This window comes from Hemibagrus wyckioides, linkage group LG11 (genome assembly GCF_019097595.1).
Source record: "Hemibagrus wyckioides isolate EC202008001 linkage group LG11, SWU_Hwy_1.0, whole genome shotgun sequence".
Taxonomy (NCBI): Eukaryota; Metazoa; Chordata; class Actinopteri; order Siluriformes; family Bagridae; genus Hemibagrus; species Hemibagrus wyckioides.
This window is the reverse complement of record NC_080720.1, coordinates 25,237,369-25,258,815: the sequence shown is the minus strand read 5'-3', so window position 1 is coordinate 25,258,815 and position 21,447 is coordinate 25,237,369. Positions and strand designations below refer to the sequence as shown.

General features: G+C 37.8%; 1 protein-coding gene and 1 long non-coding RNA gene across 2 annotated transcripts; one reads left to right on the top strand and one right to left on the bottom strand.

Moving 5' to 3' along the window:
- The first annotated feature begins 6,756 nt into the window (after positions 1-6,756).
- On the top strand, positions 6,757-17,234 carry aamp (angio-associated, migratory cell protein). Its single transcript, XM_058403876.1, has 11 exons — positions 6,757-6,897; positions 7,131-7,253; positions 7,873-7,992; positions 8,100-8,239; positions 9,562-9,706; positions 12,576-12,659; positions 13,017-13,132; positions 13,595-13,689; positions 13,784-13,874; positions 14,597-14,751; positions 16,558-17,234. The coding sequence occupies exons 1-11, from the start codon at positions 6,792-6,794 to the stop codon at positions 16,631-16,633; spliced, it is 1,251 nt and encodes a 416-aa protein (XP_058259859.1). The 5' UTR covers positions 6,757-6,791; the 3' UTR covers positions 16,634-17,234.
- On the bottom strand, positions 14,299-15,500 carry LOC131362107 (uncharacterized). The gene is made up of 3 exons (XR_009206126.1): positions 15,360-15,500; positions 14,591-14,767; positions 14,299-14,484 (listed from the first exon to the last, which is right to left on the bottom strand). It is a non-coding gene; the product is annotated as an uncharacterized LOC131362107 (long non-coding RNA).
- Positions 17,235-21,447: the final 4,213 nt, after the last annotated feature.

Sequence of the window (21,447 nt, the reverse complement as noted above, 5' to 3'; positions counted from 1 at the left end):
TCTGGGTAGATTGAATCTTTGAATAAGTATGAAGTAGCTCTGTTAGTAAATCAAGTGTGGGCCATCATTTTCAACTACACATAGTTGCAAGTACAAATAATTGAAGGGAGCTGAGAAACTTATTGAAAAATACAGGTTTTATAAGAACTCTTGGAGCTTGTGTCAGACATTACATGTACTATGAAAGTATTTAAAGCAGCAAAAGTATGCACATCCAAAATTACGTTAAACACACCTGATGCACAGAGGTCAAATTAATAATAATAATAATATTTAAAAAAAAGGTTAAATACACACACTGGTTTCTCTATTACCACATACAATAGGGTTGTAATTCCAAAAAAAATGACATTCCCAGCTAAATTCTCAGCTATCAGTCTAAGGTTGTGTGGGAATAAAATATCATTTGAATGAGATGTGCAGACTGTAACATTATTATTATTATTATTATTAATATCATTATTGTTATTGCAAGAAATTATGGATTCATCTTACAAATGTAAATCAAACTTGAGTTCCTATTGCCTGAATATGCTTTCTTTGAGCAATAAAAGCTTCTGCCCAGGGTGAGTGAGTATAAGAGTATAAAAGTCAAGTGATTTTACACCATAGTGCTGTTGAATTCTTGAAACTTATTTTTTATATGTTGATTGATTTTCTATAACTACAGCTCATAATAATACAGACACAGGCTTGTATTTGTGCTCATTCTATTACATAATAGTTCCCATAGTAACAGATCATTCACAAAGGCTTTATGTCCTTCTACATAATGAAATCCTAATAGAATTATTATTTATCAGTGGAAGAAAGTACTTAGTAGGTTTTTTTTATAACTGGAATACTTTTTATAAGACTTCTGACAGGACCTTTTTTTGTCTATTAACTTATTAAAGGAAAAGATTGGATGAGGCAGTGACTGTGTATAGCTGCTACAATGTAAGTGTTACCAGAAACTAGCTTTATGCATGCATGTTCCATACCATTAATTGTAACTTTAGAATGGTTAAAATATACGTGTTGTTTACCTATTGAAATGATGTCATATCAAGAGGAATAATCCAATTTAAAACATGTTCACCCTCTCAGGTACAATTGTCAGTCTGACAACAATTATCGCAATTTTGCAAACGTAATACACACAGCTGAGCTTCTACTCGTACAGTACAATTAATGAATACATTAATTTGTTATTAATGTATTTACTAAATCAGCATGGGATATAACCTCTGTAGCCAAGAGAAATAATATCCATAATATATTAGAAAATATTTTGAGTATAGTAACACAATCTGCAGCTTAAGACAAGAAATCTGTAAAAATGAAACATGAGACACTTTTCTTGAAAGAATGACAAGACATTATTATACTATTCAAATACACAGAAACTATTCTAACACATAGACTCAGACACAGGAAAACAAAGCAGGGTTTCAAACAGAGAATTAATGAAATGAAATCAATGTTGGAAACCTGTGGGTGCAGGTTTTCATTCCAACCAAGCAGAAACCACACCTGAGTCTACTGAAAGCCAAGGTTGACTGATTAAACAGGTGGAATCAGGTGTAGCTCCTGCTTGATTGGTATGAAAATCTGCACTCACACCGGCCCTTAGTGGATAAGACTGGACACCCGTAGTACTGTATGCTTTAAACTTTTTTTTCACCACAGGAGTTCAGTGCGAGGTACTGGAATTGGTTTTACATGGTCTCATTGAATGGGGAATCCATTTTTGCATCATTGTCTAGCGGGTTCCTGGTGATGTTTGTTCATTGCTGGTCTGGTCAGCTTTTGAGTGGCATGTCAGTAGACTAATCAGGATTGTAGGTAAGTTACAGATGAGCGTCTGATGAGACGGAGATGGTCCATGGTGGTGCAAAGGAGTCAGAGTCTTTGTGTAAACTCGTCTTGATGTAGATGATTAGTTGGCTTGGATTGACTTGACTTGTTCACTGGTGTCATAGGGTTTTAACCCTTTCTCTTAAGGCCAACCCCCAAAACCTGAAATCAAACATTTTTGTTAGGTAAGAATTCTCATAAATTTAACAGGTCAATCACTGAGTTATGTGCATTCCAAATTTCCCACAAGGTAAAGTTAGAACTTGGCCATGGATTTTGTCACATGTATGTAATAAAAACATACTCAAATTTACTTTATTACATCTCTTAGCAAATGAAATGATGATCACACTCATACCAAACATCACATACTCACTAAGCATTACAGTATGTTACACACACTCAAGAAGCATTATGTTACATGTTAAATGCTCAAAACATAATAATGAACTGGTAGTTTTTGGCATGATGCATATAAGGCAAGCCATTAAAATGCACAAGTTTTCCGAAAGATAGTAATATAATTTTCAAAATCATTGTCCTTTTAGGAACTGTAAATTAAGATGCATTTCTTAAATGATGGGTTCTGTGGAATGTATGAATGGTGATGAGAGAATGGGGAGCATGTGTTAACTCTTTCTTGAGGTCTCCCTGCATTAGTCACCCCTTTCCCCACCCCCTTTGGTTGAAGGTTATCAGATTTCTGGGTGAGGGAACTTGGATACAATCTGTCACTGGTTAGTGGGCTAAATCAATAGGTTAATGAAATATTTCCTAAGAGGGTCATCCCTTAGTCAGAGTTGTCTAACACTTCCAATTGTTTATGGGACAGTTTATATTAGGCTGCAGCAAGCCAGCAACAGGAAGTATAGGAAGTTCCACCTATCAGGAAGACAGTGGAATGTTTCTTGTTTAGATGTATGTTAGTGTGGTGTCATGTATAGAAATCTGAGCTGTGTCAGTCTGTTTTAACCTCTCCCTTTTCTAGTCCATTGGAGCCCAAGTGCCTCGTTATCTCAGATTTTAATTGACAGATTTGTAGATTGCCTGTCTGTGCCCATGAAAGATTAATTTCCAGGTGAAAGTTAGTGTCTTATAGGTAGGCCTGTACATTAAAGCCTCTGGCAGCATTTGGGGTGAAATTGTTAATGATTCTGGCCAAACTGTCAAATTCTTTTGGAGCCTGATAATATACGGCTTTGAAGTCTATGTGGATGGGTCCATTTTTTCTGTCAACCAGGACAGGTTCTTCTGTGAGGTACTAAGAGGTTCTAGTTTATGCCCCCTCAATTCTTATATGTTGTATCAGCCATTAAATTAGGGATCTTGCTTTGCTGGGCAGTGGCAATGCTAGCAGGTTTCTTATCCTTCTTGGATCTGTTTGCAGTGCATAGGCATGCTTGAGGTCTTCTCTGAGTCAGTAGTACCCTTCTCTGGTGTGGTTGAGCTGCTGGGTCAGAGTTTTCATTTCACACATTGACTTCTCCAGATGGCCTTCCAAGGGCTTGAATTAGGAGTTTTTGTCCTTGACCACAGGCTCTGCTTTCTCCAGTAGCTGCTTGGCATCTTTGATCAAAGAAGAACTTTCTGTGTTCAACAGGAGAAAGCAAAATTTAGGTTAAGTAAAGGAGGGGTTGGTTAAAGTTTTATTTTATCTCAATTTCTTATGTAAATCTAGAAATAAAAAATTTCTTGTAGAGAAAAGGAAAGATTTTAGTGGATCAAGTCTATGATTGCGCTCTGCCATCATTATGTCTATGTGCACAACCATAATAAACAAAATAAAATTATTGTGAAAGAATTCGAACACTGGCACGATGTTACATAATGAGACATATGTCTCACACTTACTCTGCTGGCAGACATAAAAGGGCAAGCATAAGTTCACTTTATTTGTTAATGGCATAGTGTGAATTGAATTGGCAATAGAACAAGCATTGACAATCAATCTTTAAGATAAGGCCTTTAAAGAAGAATTTATTCAATTGTATTCAATTCTCTATTTACCGTACTTGAGAAGTACCGTACTTCATCCTGACAGGGTCACTATTAATTACTGCAGATTAGCAGTGACATATTGCCAAGGTCGGAACAGGAAGTCACAACACTGGAACATGCAATGCATCTGGCTAACATAAAAGCCTTCTACGAAGAAATTGAGAAACACACCCCATTCCTCAATATCCTAAATATAGTGAAAACACTAAAAGAGCGCAGTAACAAGACTGGTAGCTTAAGGTTCATAAACATGACACACAACACTTTCTTTTAAAGGCAGACAAGATTTTATTATACTAACAGAGAATGAAAGTAAGTGAAAGTTGAAAATTAATCAACATTTCTAGCACTGTATGCTATTTCTTATTTTATGTACTATATGCTTTACATTAAAAAGTGATTTTTATTCTTTGGCAGTCTGTTGGGTGTTTTGATAGACCAGTCAGGATGGTGGTTGATGTGAAAGTGTACCTGGTGGAGTCTCATAGGTGGGTTGTAGATGAGTGTCTAATGACTGTATGCAATGATCTGTAGCAACTGAAACATATGTAGAAGTAATTTATTTGTTGATTTACAAGTGAAATATATTTTTTTACCCAATTTAAAAAATATATTGAAAAAATTGTGTTTCAATTAAAGACCAGACCAAAAGCACATGCATATGAAAAATGTCAAACTTATTGATGTAACAGGGATTTTACTAGTACTATAATTACACAATAAAAAATGGTTAAGCCACCTAAGTGAAAAAAAAAATTGTGGAATGGTATTCCAGAAAGAAGGTGGAGTAATAAGGAATTGTTTCAGCTACTTAACAAAGTCAAGAACATTTATACCTCCACAAGGTATGAGTCCATCCATCTCTTTAATATGTCCCAAAAATGAAATCAGGAAAAGCAAGCCAAAATAAAGTCTAAACCATAGCTCAAAGAAAATGTTTCAAAATGTAAATGCAAACGCACACAAGCTAGGCCAGAGAAGTGGTACAAAAAATAGTTGTCAAGGAGTCCATACATCTATAGATGCAGTGTTTTTAGAAGGGCATCTAACAGCCAAAGAGAAAATGCAATACATAACAAGAAAACCAGCACAAACATTAAAGAAAACAGGCTTCCCCAAAACAAAAAAAAAAATTCAAAGAAGGCAGGCTTCACAAAAATAGCACAAATGAAAGAAAACAGAAAAGGAAACAGCAGGCTAATACCAAGAACACAAACAAAGCAGAAAATCCAGAAAAGAGAAAAAAAAAAAATACAGAGGCAACCGGAGGAGCTGGAGACAAAGAAATCAAACACAAAGCAAATAAAGAGGGAAAACAGAACTACTTTAATAATACTACTTTAAAACAGGAAACCTGTGCACAGGTGAGAATTATGTCAACTGGTAAATTACAAGGAACAACAACAGAAAGGGCACAATGAGAGCCTCCAGTGGACAAACACTTCCATAATTCTGAAGGAAATCAAACCGATATACAATGTGGGCAGAACACAGTTTCTGACAGAGCACAGTTGTCATCATTGTCATAATATAGCAATACAACCACAAGCCATGATCCTTCACTTCTCAAACTAAGCCACTGTTTTAGAGAACTTAATAGGTTCAATATTCAAATTGGGATTCACTTAACACTTAATAAAAATCAAGAATGTCACACCAAAATGCCACTGTGTGAGAGCAATTCCAAAATAAATGTAAAGAGGTTTCAAGTTTTTCTCTAAACAAAAATTACAGTGTGTGTTAATATCAAGTCTTTTGTGAGAGCACTTATCTGGATAAAATCTATGAATCGAGTGAAAGGTAATTTCTTTGTTAGCTAGTAAGTACTTGTGAGGTAAAATCTTTAAAAATTTTCCTCCAGGGAATATTACAAATACACTATTCCAGTAAGAAAATACATAAGGCACAGAAACTGACTCCATCTGAAACAAAAAAACTCTATTTAGATGAAGAGAGCCACTGTTTACTTACAAATATTTTACATAGATCCACTGAGTGACAAGAGGACGGTGCAAAAGAAAACCCATTAAAAAGCATAAGAACTCCTTGTGGAACTGCACAACTCTCTCAGAGTCAGAGGAACTCCATGCTTTGCTAAGAATTCAGAATAATTACACATAGACCTGTTTGGATTGAAAAGAGATACAAAAATGACATCATTTTTAAAGCGGCTATCAAAGAAAAGAGATTTGTGTTTATTCAGAAAGTCCTTAATATTCCAAATTAAATATGAATGATGTATAAAATTGTGTTTAAAAAATGAGGGACCAAGCTAATTACATTTGCCTATGTAAAAATGACATTTTAATAGGGATTTTCATTATATCATAATTACAGATTAATAATAATCTTACATTACCTAGTTTGGAAAATAATAAATAATAACATCAGGGATGTGATTGCAGATAGATGAGGGCTTATTAATGAAGTTGTCTATATAATTTATTTTGAATGTATTGTTTAAAGTGGTAAAATCAATAAAGTTTATTTGCCCCTAAGTCAGCTCACTACTAAGATTAGATAAGAGGTAAAGGGGCGTTTTCTTTGGCTTTTACTGACTGAAAGTGGGAAATTACAAGTTGCGACCTTAAGTCGAACGCAGCACTCGGTTCCCTGTGTACGGCCGTATCCCAAATGACAACACATGGTTTAAGTGTACGAAAGCAATAGAGTCTGCGTCCTATCTAGTGCACTATTTATTCAACTGTAAGTCGTTTGGAAGCAGTCAGCTTTGGATACGTCATCGCTGCTTCATGCTAATCCAGCTAACACGTGAATTTGGGAACACGATTTGGTTCACGAATTTTATCCTGAAATATTTTTTACTTACTTTTGGTCATATTAGGACACGTTGTTGGAGTTAGAGACGCGTTTTATCAACCGCTTACTTGTGCTATAGTGTCATAATAGAGACAAGTCGACACGCTGAGCTTAGCGAAGTTTAGTTTGTCAGCATGGAACAGGCCATGGAGAATACTGAAGAAGATACCGTGCAGCTTCATGGAGACGAGGAAATCATCGAAGTTATTGACCTGAATGACACAGAACAGACAACGACAGGTTGGTGTAGTTTCACTACTTCTTTGTATTACTACCCAGATGCTGTCGTGGAGGTTCACTTTTCTGAAATTAGGGATTGTTTAATCAGCAAGGCTAGAGATTGTTATAGATATAAAGATGGTGACATGTAGAACTTAATGTCATGCAACGCTGTGTTAAAGTTTGCTCATGTAACGTATTTTGAGGAAAGCTAAAGTGTGTGTGTGTGTGTGTGTGTGTGTGTGTGTGTGTAGATCATCTTGTCGAGGAATTGGAAGATGTGGATTTCGCCGATGCTGATGATGAAGGCTGGGAGACTGAGGATGAGATGGAGGCCGAGCAGGATGACAGTGATCTCACATTCAGCAAACACACCGGTGACATCATTCATTTTCCATCCTGCCTTTGGTTTACTGAAGTCCATTTTATTGATGTATCTGTAAGGGATGCATAGATGTATACAGTATACATCAACAGTGCTCGAAAAAGTTCAGGGAACAATTGAATCATACACTGGATCTCGATAAATGAAATATTAAAAAAAAACTTTACTTTAATGGTAACCAAAATCACCAAACCATTGAGAGCTGGATTGAAAACCACACTGAAAATCAAAGTAAAGAAACTTAATTAATTAATTAATCTCATCACAGCAACTTATTACATAAATCAGTATTGTGTATAGCCAGCACATGCCTTTATACAGTCCTGATAACATCTGGGCAAACTCCGTTTGAGAGTATGTGATATTTATGAAATGGGTGATGGTGTCCTGGACCTGAAGAATCTCTCTAAGAATATTCCTCCACAGATCATTACTGACCCATTGCCAAAACCGATCATGCGGGAGGATGATGCAGCCAGCATAACATTGTCAGGCCCTCATGGCACCATTTCTGTATTTGCATTTGGTTGCTAATATAAAATGTGTATTAACAGGAACTTGGATACGTTGGAGATGTTATAATTGATCACTATGTGAATTTTCTGGTTTAGGTTCTGTTTTCTGTATCAGTTTGGACCCAGTAACAAACAACCTGGCTGTCACTGGTGGTGAGGACGACAAAGCTTATTTATGGAACGTCATCGACGGACAGGTGGTGTTTGAGTGCACAGGTGTGATTCACATACACATCCATTTTGCGAGTACTCTGATGGATTTTTTGTACACAGCTTTTTTTTTTTTTTTTTTAATCTACAGTTTTGGTCATGTGGTTTTTTAGGCCATAAGGACTCGGTTACATGTGCAACATTTAGCCATGACTCCAAACTGGTGGCGACTGGAGACATGAGTGGACTGATTAAAGTGTGGAAGATTGATACCAAAGAGGAGATCTGGTCTTTTGAAGTAGGAGATCTAGAGGTTTGTAAATTAAAGTCAGTTTTCAAAAAAGGAAAGGTTTTGACATTTGATGCAATTATAAAGATTTTATTCAACAGCCAATCGTAAGGCAAAATATTCAGAAAGGTACAATTAATGGTCATATTTGTGTATTGTTCATTAATTAAATATATTTGATGATGATGTAATATTTAGTACATGCAACTGCATTATCTGATTCCAGTTGGTAAGGTTAACTGATTTTATATATATATATATATATATATATATATATATATATATATATATATGGTCTCTCAGTCTTTTACCTTTAAGCATGAACCATGTGAAAAGAGTGTTTTAAAGTACAGATCTGGAAAAAATTAAGAGATCTCTGCAATATGATCAGATTTTCTGGTTTTACTATTTGTAGGTATGTGTTTGAGTAAAATGAACATTGTTTTATTTTATAAACTACTGACGGCATTTCTTCTGAATTCCAAAAAACATATTGCCATTTATTTGCAGAAAATTACAGCTATTTTAAAAAAAAAAAAAAAGATGCAGTGTTTTCAGACCTCAATTAATGCAAAGAAAACAAGCTCATATTCATTTTTAAACAATACAATACTAATGTTTTAACCAAGGAAAAGTTGAAAAGTTAGTATCTGGTGGAATATCCCTGACTTTTAATCACAGATTTCATGCATCTTGGCATGTCACAAACCAACATCATTAGGGATAACCCCATGCACCCCTCACACACAATCTTCACTCTCCTGCTGTCTGGAAAAAACACTCATGCCCTCACAACCAGATTGCAGTTTCTTTCCGAAAGCCATCAAACTCCTTAATTCACAGAATCTGGACTGTTTCTCTCTCTCACACACACACATACACACACACTGCATTTCCACTGCAGTTTTTGTATAATACTTTTTAATGCTACAGGCATCTGCTGTTGCGCTTGTTATTCAACTACAGAATTATTTACTGGTCAGCGCTGCTCTCTGTACACTGTTATATTGTAGTATCTGCCTGTCTTGCAGTGTTTGCACAAATTTGCACTTGTGCATTTCACGTCAAACTATGTTAATGTACTTAGTTCTGTGTTATTTTATGTAGCTCTGCTTTCTGTGTAGCCCCATAATCCTGGAGAAACATTTCATTATGTACAGCAGACCGTCTTTAAAATCTTGACATGAGAGCTTGGTTATCTGATTCATATTTCTGTACCCAGGGATTTGAGTAGACTCAGACCAACCAGCAAGCTTCCTACCTATTCAGTGAATGCTATATACTGTACTTTGTAAAGCCTGATTTGCTTTGTTGAGCTTTTTTGTTTTCCATTGTGTTTTTTTTAGTGGCTGCAGTGGCATCCCTGTGCTCCAGTGTTGCTTGCAGGCGCTGCTGATGGCAATATGTGGATGTGGAAGATTCCAAGTGGAGAATGTAAGACCTTCCAAGGACCCAACTGCCAGGCAACAAGTGGAAAAATCCTTCCTGATGGTGAGACTTTTCTTCATACAAGAAATCACATTTAATTTGCATTTTAAATAGAACACGGAGTCAGGCAGTAATTGATCAATTCAACTTTGCCAATACAAGGGTTGTGGAACATATCTCTGGAACAGTGCTGCCCATGTTGTTGGGATTGCTGGTGTGACCAGTTTAACAACTTCCTGGTAAGGACAGTTGTTGAACCTGGTAGTTCTGGCCTGTAATTTCTAGTACCTTTTTTGAGATGGTGTAGGGTAATATGGGAAGCTGAGCTCCCAGTGTTTGCCAGTTTCCAGTATGACCACTGCCTCTACCCCTGATCGGAGTCTCGTTGCTTGGTGGTGCTCACTGATGCTGTGGATGGATCTGTGTGGACAGCCAGTGACCCAGAAGATAGCCTTGGACAGAGCCAGATTGGGACTTTCACACCGTCACAGATCTGCCATTACATCTGTCAGCTTGTGACAGCAAGGAATTAGTGCCTATACACTGACCTAATAGTTCCCCATGGGCCATTGATTGCTGTTATTGAAAAAACATTAATCAGTTACAGTTACATTATTTACTGTTCAGTGTCACCCAAATGAGGATGGGTTCCTTTCTGAGTCTGGTTCCTCTCAAGGTTTCCTCCTCATATCATAACAGGGAGTTTTCCTTGCCACCGTCACCACAGACTTGCTCAATAGGGATAAAATAGTTTAATAATTTATTTTTAGTTTTTTTTTTTTTTTTTCTTCTCATTTCTTCTTCTGTAAAGCTGCTTTGAGACAATGTCCATTGTAAAAGGTGCATATAAATAAATTGAATTGAATTGAATTGAATTGAAGTGGGTTGGGTTTGTGATGTCCAAGATGATGCTGCTGTCTTCCAAGTGCATCTTTTATTGTAGACAGTCATGATTGGGTTGGAGGGCAGTTATAGTGATGTGCTGGGTGGTTTTCACCATCCTCTGCATGGCCTTGCTTTTAGCAGTAGTGACATTTCCTTACTAGACCATGATGCAGCCAGTTAGATAACAGTGCAGATCCAGAGCAACGTCAAGCTGTGCCCCCTTCCCACCATCACCCGCTTGATGCACAGGTGTGTGTGAACTCTGTGCCCCTTGATGTGTATAATCAGCTCCTTTTGCTGACATTTATGGAGGGGGTGTTCTCAGCACATCTTTTTATTAGATGTTTCACTTCCTTGTTATACAGTTTCTTATCATTGTTAGAGATGTTGACTGATAATCATTTTGTTATTAGCAAATTCAGTGATGGTTTTGGAGCTGTGTTTGCTAATGTAGTCATAAGTATACAGTTTTAGTGCATGGGAGACTAAGCACAGCCCTGTGGAGTGTAACGGAGGAGAAGGTGTGGTTATCTATCCTAACAGATAGAGGTCCGTTGGTAGGGAGGTCTACAGTCCAGTTTCCTGAGTGTTGAGTTTTGGAGTCTATCCATTGTGTGCATAAAAGTGGACATAAAATCAGTTCGTCATGCAGAAATCCATCTTTGGTTGTTGAGTTAAAGGCTTTGCTCTTGTAGTCAGTAATTGTTTGGATTCTGTGCCATACCTACTTGGGAGGTGTGGAAGCGGGTGGAACTTGGCATGCTCTGCTTGTTTTTTGCAGCCCTAAAGGGCTCAGTTCCTCACTGAGGCTGACTTCTAGATCTGTCAGAAGACTGCTGACTTTACTGGTCATCATTTGTTTTGGGTTTGGAAGTGTGCACATTTGCATTGTTTGAATCACATCAGCACATTTTGTAATGAATACAGTTACAGATATTCACTGACATCAGCTGCTGTTTTAATACGTCCCAGTCCGCACACTGAAAGTGGTCCTGTAATACTGATTCTGCCCCTTCTGGCCACAGATGCACTGGCCTCACTGTGGCTTTAACCCATTTCAGCAGCTACATATATGTAGGCATCACCAATAGTGAAATGTCATGACAGATATGGAATGGAGGAAGGGGGTGGTGCTCTTAGCCGAGGTGCTGTAGACGTGATTCAGCATGTTATGCTCTCATGTCAGAAGGAAACATGCCAATGAAACTTAAACAATTTTCTGAGATCAGTTTGATCCTCTGTGATGATAAGCGCTGCCTCCAGCTGATGTGACTGCTGCTTGCAGATAGCATTAATTAGTGTTGTTACTGCTAGCTTACCATAGCATTATGAAGGAATGTAACAGCCACGATAATAACCAACATGTGTTTTGTTTAGATGTAGTAGAACTGGCAGTGTACTATAATGAACTCCAGATAAGGAGGTCAGAAATGTTCAATAGCAGTTGAGTTGGTGCACCTTCTTTTGTTTACAAACACACACAGTCCTCTGTTTTGTGGTGCATTGCGGCATGATGGCAGAATCTGATATGCTGTTGGGGAATGAGGATTCAGTGAAAATAACACAGCATTTCCTCAAGAAACGGTTGGCTGAATGTTTCTGATTGTGCTATTTCTGATGTTCAGTAATGTGTGCCGATAATAGATAGTGCTTACATTGCACGTTCTTAGCAAACAGTATACAAAGGAAATACAGAAAAAATAGACCAAGCCTGCATGTTAGCAAGAGAGGTAGCCTTGTGCCACTATCTACTGTGCTGTCAATTTTAGGTCAAGCCTTTGCTTGTCACATATATGTTAATGAAATATCGAAATACCTTCTTTGAAATCGCAGTACACGAAGCTGTGGTCTCAACGGCCCAACAGTGGCATCTTGGTGGTGCTGACCCTTGTGATCAGTACCCCACAGCCATTAACCTCTGAACCTGTACTGCCCTGAATTTAATATTGTAATACAAATAGTTAAAAAAAAAAAAACATATTTGTGAGTGTTAAAATGAGTCTCACCATGTGCTTATATATGTCCATTTTCTTCTCCATACACAAAGGAAAAAGAGTTATGGTGGGTTATGAGGATGGGACCCTGCGTCTGTGGGACCTTAAGCAAGGAAATACAATCCATGTCATTAAAGGTAAATGTCAAAAGTTTTGTTTTAATTACAGTGGAATTATTTATATCACATTTGAGTAGTTTAGAATATTTTTGTCATGCTCCTGTTATGATTTGATCTATTCTCTTCTTCGTGTTTCATAGTTTCAGAGTGCTAAATTAGTTTTGTGTCAGTGTTTTTTTTTGGAGTGTTGTTGTCAGCTGTAGAAATACTCCATTTCAGTGTGTTTATACGATAGTTACACATTCATTTCAACAAATTATTTAAGCAGTTATATAAACTGACTGAGGTTCCTAGAAATGGGCCTATAAGTGTTTAGAATAGGGGAAATGTATAAAAAGGTGAAGTCTTTTACTCATTACTGTATTGTTTTCTTAGGTCATGATGGCCACCAGGGGCCACTGACATCCATGGAGTGCAACAAGGATGGAACTCTGGTTCTCACAGGATCGACTGATGGACAGACTAAACTTATTAATACATCAACAGGCAAGGTGAGGATCTACAATGTGGTCCATTGCTTTTGGAATTGCTTTTGTTGTCCAATACCCTAGTAAATATTCAGAGTGTAATGATGAAGTAGAATTCAGATATATTTTATTTATATGGCACTTTTAACCATAGGATGTTATCACAAAGAAGCTTTATTAGACATATGGATATAGAATGTTGTATGTTAGACAGTATACCCTGGAAGATAAAAAAAATACCCATAATGCACAGTCATTTGTGGATAAAGTGTAACTGACTACTGACAGAATGCAATCTTAGTACAATTAAGGATTTAGGAATAATCCCACAGTGCCTTTTTAGCAGGTGCTGGGATTTGAACTCACAACTTTTGGGGCATATGACAACTAAGCTAATCCACTAACAGTGGTTTTGGTCTTATAGTATCGAACTGAAAATATGAGCAAAACGTATGCATTGTAATGAATATAATGCTTTTGCTTTAGGTACTGGGTTCATTCTCAGTCGGGAACAGTGAGGAAAAAAACATGACGGAGTTGCAGGATTCCATCTCAGTGGAGTCTGTAGGATTTTGTAATGTGTAAGTTATGCTTTTTAGGAAGAAGTTTATCATTATTATTTCTTTATTTCAAAGTTTATAAATTTTGATATCTGGTTTCATGGAACTGTGTCAGGCTGCCCCTGGTTGCTGTGGCATATCTGGATGGGACTCTGGCCATATACGATTTGACTACACAGAGCCTTAGACACAGGTGTAAACATGAGGTAAGTGCAAATAACACTGCATCGTATACAAACTGAGAATATGTGATTCTACATATACCAATTAGCCATACCATTAAAACCACTGAGAGATAAGGTGAATAACATTTGATCATCTCATTCCATTGGCACCTGTCGAGAGGTGGGATATATTAGGCAACTTTGACAAGGTGTTGGGTTGATTAGATGACTGGGACAGAGCCTTTCTAAAATGTCAGGTTTTATGGGGTATTCCAGATATGCAATGGTTAATAACTACTGAAAGTGGTTCAAAGAAGGACAACCAATGAACACGCAAAAGGGTCATCAGTGATCAAGGTTCATTGATCCACTGATTTTTGCAGACCAAGTACACCCCTTTATCAAAAGGGGTGGCACTTGCCTTTTTCAGAAGGGCAATGCCCCCTGCCACACATGACAGGGTTAATGACTCAGATCTTAATTTGATCAAGCATTTGTGTGTTGGACAAACAATTCTGATCCATGAAGTCCCCACTTCACAACTTCCAGGACTTAAAGGATTTAAGCTGCTAATGTCTTGGTGCCACACATTCCGAGAATTGTGGAGTCCATGGCTCGACAGGTCAGAGCTGTTTTGGTACACAAGGGGGACCTACACAATATTAGGCAGTTGGTTTTAATGTTATAGCTGACTGGTGTTTAATAATTGTTTATTTTTTTGACTGGGACTAAATTTAACTTGTATGGATCTCTCTTACCCTCAGGTAGGGATTGTCCATCTTCAGTGGGAGGAGGCCTCGGCAGTGGTGGCTACCTGTAATCTGGGTGGAGCTGTGACTTTGTGGGACGCTCGCTCAGGAAAAATGGTTGCAGAATACCGTGGTCACACAGCAGAGATCTTAGACTTCAAGCTCAATCGGTAACCATACCAGTTTCTGTTCAGGGGCAATGTCAAATATGTTATTAAAACAAAAATGCACATAAAATAAATTTGGTGAACAAATAGAATCAGGCATATAAATATTTGGACATAATAACTAAAATAATAACTATCACTCACAATATTTTGGAGTTTTAATTACATAATTATTATGAACTCAAAGTGCAAACTTTCCACTTTTAATTTGAGGACAATTACATCCAAATTGGGTGAAATATAATATAATTGTATAATTTTTAGTTGGTTGCAAATCCTAAAGTATAAAACCCACAGGCAACATTTACCTCATAGGAAGAAATATTTAGCCATAAACATGTTTTGCACAAAACTGCTTTTGCAAATTCTACAGAAAATATTTTTTATTGAAACTCGATAGAGAATACACAGTGCGTCACAGTTTGTTGTGTACGGAGCTGCAGCCGCAGACCAGACAGGGTGCCCGTGCTGACCCCTGTGCAACACCAAAAGTGCCAACAATGGGCATGTGAGCATCAGAACTAGACCACGAAGTAATGGAAGAAGGTAGCCTGGTCTGATGAATCACGTTTTCTTTTACAATCATGTAAATGGCTGGGTGTGTCACTTACCTAGGGAACACATGACACCAGGATGCACTATGGGAAGAAGGCAAGTATTGTTGCAGACAATGAACACCCTTTCATGGAAACGGTATTTCCTGATGGCTCTGTGGCCTCTTTCAGCAGGATAATGCGCCGTGCCACAAAGCAAAAATGGTTCAGGAATGGTTTGATGAGTGCAACGAGTTTGAGGTGTTGACTTCCCTCAATCCAATCCAGCATCTGTGGGATGTGCTGGACAAACAAGTCCGATCCACTCACAGGACGTAAAGGATCTGCTGCTAACATCTTGGTGCCAGATACCACAGCACACCTTCAGGGATCTAGTGGAGTCCATGCCTCGACGGGTCAGGGCTGTGTAAAGTTTTGTGTAGGGAGATTATGGTGTAGAGTTGTTTTTTTAGGGGTTGGGCTTGGCCCCGAAAGGAACTCTTAATGCTTCAGCATAGCAAAACATTTTGGACAATTTCATGCTGCCAACTTTGTGGGAACAGTTTGGGGATGGCTCCTTCCTGTTCCAACATGACTGCATACCAGTGCACAAACCTAAGGACAGAGCAACAAGTATAATTGAGTTCTCTGGAGTGATCCAGGTCTCAGTCAGTGCCAGAAAATGAAGAGACTGGAGGGTAGTTAAAGCCAAGGTGAACTCAGCTTTCTAGACAGCATACTGTTGGTTTCAGTGTCCAACTACCACCACTGCTTCAGAATCAGAGGTGGACGAGGGTACTGGGAGTATGGGTATGTGGAAGAGAGCTTCATAGCCTCTAAGCTATGATGAACAAAACTGATGTGAGGCACATGTTTTTTTTTTATGTTTAAAAAATTTTGAAAAAAAAAATTAAAAACAGTTTTGTCTAGATTAATGGGCAAAAAATGCATTTAATAAACTTCAAATTAATTCTATCAATGTTTACCCTTTGTTAAACCCTTTGCTGGTTTTTGTTTTTTTCATATTTAGCTAGTTTACTTTAATAAATATTCTGCAATAAATTCCTTTTTTCCTTATGGGTAGGAATGAATGGCATTCTTACTACGTATGGAATGCCCTAGACACCAGCATATATTGGCTAGGATGGTCAGTTATGATGAGTGAAGGGGTCATTATGTTGAGAGAATGTATACATGTTAAAGGTGGTAAATATACAGTTATAGACCTGTCACCAGCATCTAACAACTCTTTTACTTTCCGCTATCTGTCTTCCAGAGATGCATCCATAGCTGTGACAGCAGGTGGGGACCACAAAGCCAAAGTCTTCTGTCTTCAGAGGCCTGATCGATAGGACAACAGTGACTGTCCCCATGGAGTGTAAAAACCTACTTAGACTGTTTTCACAGCCTCGGAGAATGTTCTTACCCTCTGATTGTTTTACTGAGTGAATCCAGCTGCTTCTCAGTTCTATAGACTAGAGTGTTTACACAATTAAGTGTAATTTGGTGATTTACTCCTCAAACTCGTTTGGACTGACTGTCTTCCGAAACTTATATCCTGACCAGTGGGATTTTTGTTTTTGGATGAGATTTGCTTCAATTTTATATAATCTGTAATGTTGTTTGACATTACATTTCATTTGTGGGTGAATAAATCTGAAATTTCTACCACTTTGGATGACAAGGTGTCAGCATGAAATAATCAGCATGCCTATTTTGCACGTGACCCCTGGATTCTTTGACCTACTTAAGACAATTTTGTCTTTTCATATAGTTTATCACTAAAACATAAGGCACACTGTATTATGTATTGATTCTAAATGAAAACTAATTCATTTTAGTCTAAGGTTTTTCCATGCACAGACAACTTCTACATGTTGTTCTGTACTAAGGGTGTGAATGGAAGCCTTAAAGCAGTTGGCAGAATCAATAAACATTTTTATGGAAAACATACAGTATTATGGTTAGAGGTTTTCATTAGTTCATCAGTCATGTGTGTTTTTAAGTTAAGCAAATAGTCTATCATATATTGATTTGAAATTATTCAGTGGAATGAATTTGACAATCTACCATTAAAACCTGGAGGCAATTTAAACACTTATAATTACTTTTTTTGTATATATATTATATATTTTGGATACAACTGTTATCCAAGACTACCCATTTGACGAAAGCTGGTTTTACACTGCCATATTGATACCAGTAACAATACTTTAACAGACTGTGATGTGTTCTTCATGCCAGATTAAAGACAGTTATGTTCTACCCTGCTTGGTGCTCAGCAATGCAGCACAGGTTCAATAAGCCTGCAGATGAAGAGTACAATAGGCCAGTGTCATGTGTTAACATTACACTTGTATGTAATGTACCATACCCCTCCCTGAACATTAATATTGTAAATTCATAAATCATGTTCTACTAGAGTTCTAGAGATGTAACGTGCAGTCTGTTGCTCCTATGACTAGGGAATCCTTTCAAAAGATCACAGCATTTAAAAGAAATCTTTATTAAGAAACATATTTAATATGCATCTATTGCATGCTGTATTGATTAGGTGCTCTCTAAGTGAAATTTGCTTTTAGAGAAAAAAAAGTTAATGTGAAAGTCTACAGGCTGAAATGAATGTTATGTCAACATATCAGTGTAACTTTCCAGCTGTTTTATAGAAGCTCTCTCTTAATGACAATAGATAAATGTCCAGGGAACACAATCAACCTGCTAAAGAAACTGCAGTCTGAGGATCTCCTTGTGAATGTTTCATGATTTTCCCAGGTTCTATTCATCACCAACAGCATACAAAGTATGTACTGCTTGCAAAAAAATGCACACCATTTGCAGTACAGTAAGGACATGGCTTTGAAATGTAACATTTTAAATGTGCGATTCAAGAATTTGACAAATATATGAGATCCTTCGTTGGAAAATCTATATATTTCATGCAAATAAGTATCATGGAATGTTACTGGAATGTTTTCTCCACATCGGACTGGACACATTAGAGTTTGCAGTGTCAAATATCTCAAGAACTGTAGGAGGAAATACACTATATTGCCAAAAGTATTCGCTCACCCATCCAAATAATCAGAATCAGGTGTTCCAATCACTTCCATGGCCACAGGTGTATAAAATCAAGCACCTAGGCATGCAGACTGTTTTTACAAACATTTGTGAAAGAATGGGTCGCTCTCAGGAGCTCAGTGAATTCCAGCGTGGAACTGTGATAGGATGCCACCTGTGCAACAAATCCAGTCATGAAATTTCCTCGCTCCTAAATATTCCACAGTCAACTGTCAGCTGTATTATAAGAGTGTGGAAGTGTTTGGGAACGACAGCAACTCAGCCACGAAGTGGTAGGCCACGTAAACTGACGGAGCGGGGTCAGCGGATGCTGAGGCGCATAGTGCGAAGAGGTCGCCAACTTTCTGCAGAGTCAATCGCTACAGACCTCCAAACTTCATGTGGCCTTCAGATTAGCTCAAGAACAGTGCACAGAGAGCTTCATGGAATGGGTTTCCATGGCCGAGCAGCTGCATCCAAGCCATAAATCACCAAGTGCAATGCAAAGCGTCGGATGCAGTGGTGTAAAGCACGCCGCCACTGGACTCTAGAGCAGTGGAGACACGTTCTCTGGAGTGACGAATCGCGCTTCTCCATCTGGCAATCTGATGGACGAGTCTGGGTTTGGCGGTTGCCAGGAGAACGGTACTTGTCTGACTGCATTGTGCCAAGTGTAAAGTTTGGTGGAGGGGGGATTATGGTGTGGGGTTGTTTTTCAGGAGCTGGGCTTGGCCCCTTAGTTCCAGTGAAAGGAACTCTGAATGCTTCAGCATACCAAGACATTTTGGACAATTCCATGCTCCCAACTTTGTGGGAACAGTTTGGAGCTGGCCCCTTCCTCTTCCAACATGACTGTGCACCAGTGACCAAAGCAAGGTCCATAAAGACATGGATGACAGAGTCTGGTGTGGATGAACTTGACTGGCCTGCACAGAGTCCTGACCTCAACCCGATAGAACACCTTTGGGATGAATTAGAGCGGAGACTGAGAGCCAGGCCTTCTCGTCCAACATCAGTGTGTGACCTCACAAATGCGCTTCTGGAAGAATGGTCAAAAATTCCCATAAACACACTCCTAAACCTTGTGGACAGCCTTCCCAGAAGAGTTGAAGCTGTTATAGCTGCAAAGGGTGGACCGATGTCATATTGAACCCTATGGATTAGGAATGGGATGTCACTTAAGTTCATATGCGAGTCAAGGCAGGTGAGCGAATACTTTTGGCAATATAGTGTACGTGCAGAAATAATATGTGCAGATGGAATACTACTACTACTAATACTAATAATAATGATAATAATTATAATAATAATAATAAATCTGAGATCAGTTAGAGTTTTTCTTCTGCAAGAAGCTGCACATTGCTTTACTATGCTCAATCCTAAAAAATATAGCCTCAGGCAGCAACATCTCCCCACTGGCCAGTCGTTGCCAAGGTACTTTGAACAGTAAAGAGACTAATAAACAGTCTAGGTTTAATTCCATTAAAGTCCAAAAGGCAAGTGTTGTGCAAGCAAATTAAGCAAATACATGATGAACATTAATGCACCCCCATTGGCCAATTTCAATGAAAGTGAGTCCACTTAGTATTCAAGGTTCAGCTCAGTGTTAGCTCTGCTAACTGTATGTTGAAATTTGATGTTAATGTTTATTCACAGTTACTGAAAAACATATCACTTCAGGGAATGTACAAGGTCAGCAAATACTCAACTAGTCTGTGGTAGCCCATTCTGGCTCAAGGTCTGTTGTGCATTTGACTAAGCTTTTCTGCTCAGCTCAAGCACACGTGATTATCTGTTTTACTGTAGCCTTTCTGTTAACTTAATCCAGTGAGGTCATTCTCATTCAGATCTGCAGAACTGCCAGTCACTGGATGTTTTTTTTTCTTTATTGCACCATTCTGAGTGAACTGTAGAAACTGTTATGCATGAATAATCACCTGAGATACAATTAAAAAGTTAAAGAAATACTCTTATGAAATATGTCTGGCACCAACAATTATTTCAGTCAAAATCACTGAGATCACATTCTGATGTTTAACGTGACCTCAGATCCTTTGGGGAACAAGCACCATGAGAATATTGACCATAAGCAGCTAGTTCTTGCCAAGTTGCATACAACACTAAAGCTAACATAGGTAATCACGCTTACTGTTAAAATCTGGTGTTGGTAGCTTTATGCTAAACGTGTAGGTTGATTGGCTGATAACCCACATGCTTTTATTTATTTTTAATAACCCAGTTATTAGAGCAGAAAATTCACTTGCAGATAAGCACAACAGCGCAGTACATATCTTAGCTTTGTAGGACTTATATCTTTCGACACGGTTATTTCTATGCAGGAATATTTGCACATTATTGCACATATAACCTTAACAGTATCATATTTTGCATTCAGCTGACTTAAAGTTAAACAACAATGAACATAGCAGTCCTGCTGAATTTATATGCAAGCAAACACAATAAAGAAGGAAAATAAACTAACCAACTGTAAAATAAATGTAACAAACTAAATAATATTTGTAGAATCTGAACAAACCTTGTTCTGTAGATTTTTGATATTCTGGACAGTTTATACATAACACAAATGAAAGGGCCTCAGCCTTTGTTTTTTTTAGGATTGCAGAAATTTAATGATTCAGATGACCATCAATTGACCATCTTGGGGTAAATGATAAAATACTCAATTACTTCAGACGTTAAACCAAACCCCACACCAGATTCGAGGGGCTTTAATTTATTATTATTTTAAAAGTTCCACAAAAAATGTTACTAGCATTGACTCTCTTATATAAGCTTAACTTCTCTCAACATTTATACTGGAATAAAATAAAACATATTTTCTTCTTCTTCTTCAAAATAAAAACAATACAAAAACAAACAAACAAACAAAACTGGGGATATTCTTCAAAATGTTGAGTATGAAGAGAATTAATCTGGACTTGTGTACATATTCGCAAATGTGGTTAGAATGCGGCAAAAAAAGACTTTTAATCGGTGTCTAATTTGTTTATGAAAAACATCAGAAGAAGCAAGAACTAACAAGGTGAATGTGAGTATTTTGAGGGGTTAAGGGTGAGTTTATACAGAGACCAGACGATGGCGGAAATGC

Coding starts and splice junctions, on each gene's coding strand:
- aamp (XM_058403876.1), top strand. CDS start 6,792: ATGGAACAGGCCATGGAGAATACTGAAGAAGATACCGTGCAGCTTCAT. Junction 6,898..7,130: donor CACAGAACAGACAACGACAG/GTTGGTGTAGTT, acceptor GTGTGTGTGTAG/ATCATCTTGTCGAGGAATTG. Junction 7,993..8,099: donor GGTGGTGTTTGAGTGCACAG/GTGTGATTCACA, acceptor GTGGTTTTTTAG/GCCATAAGGACTCGGTTACA.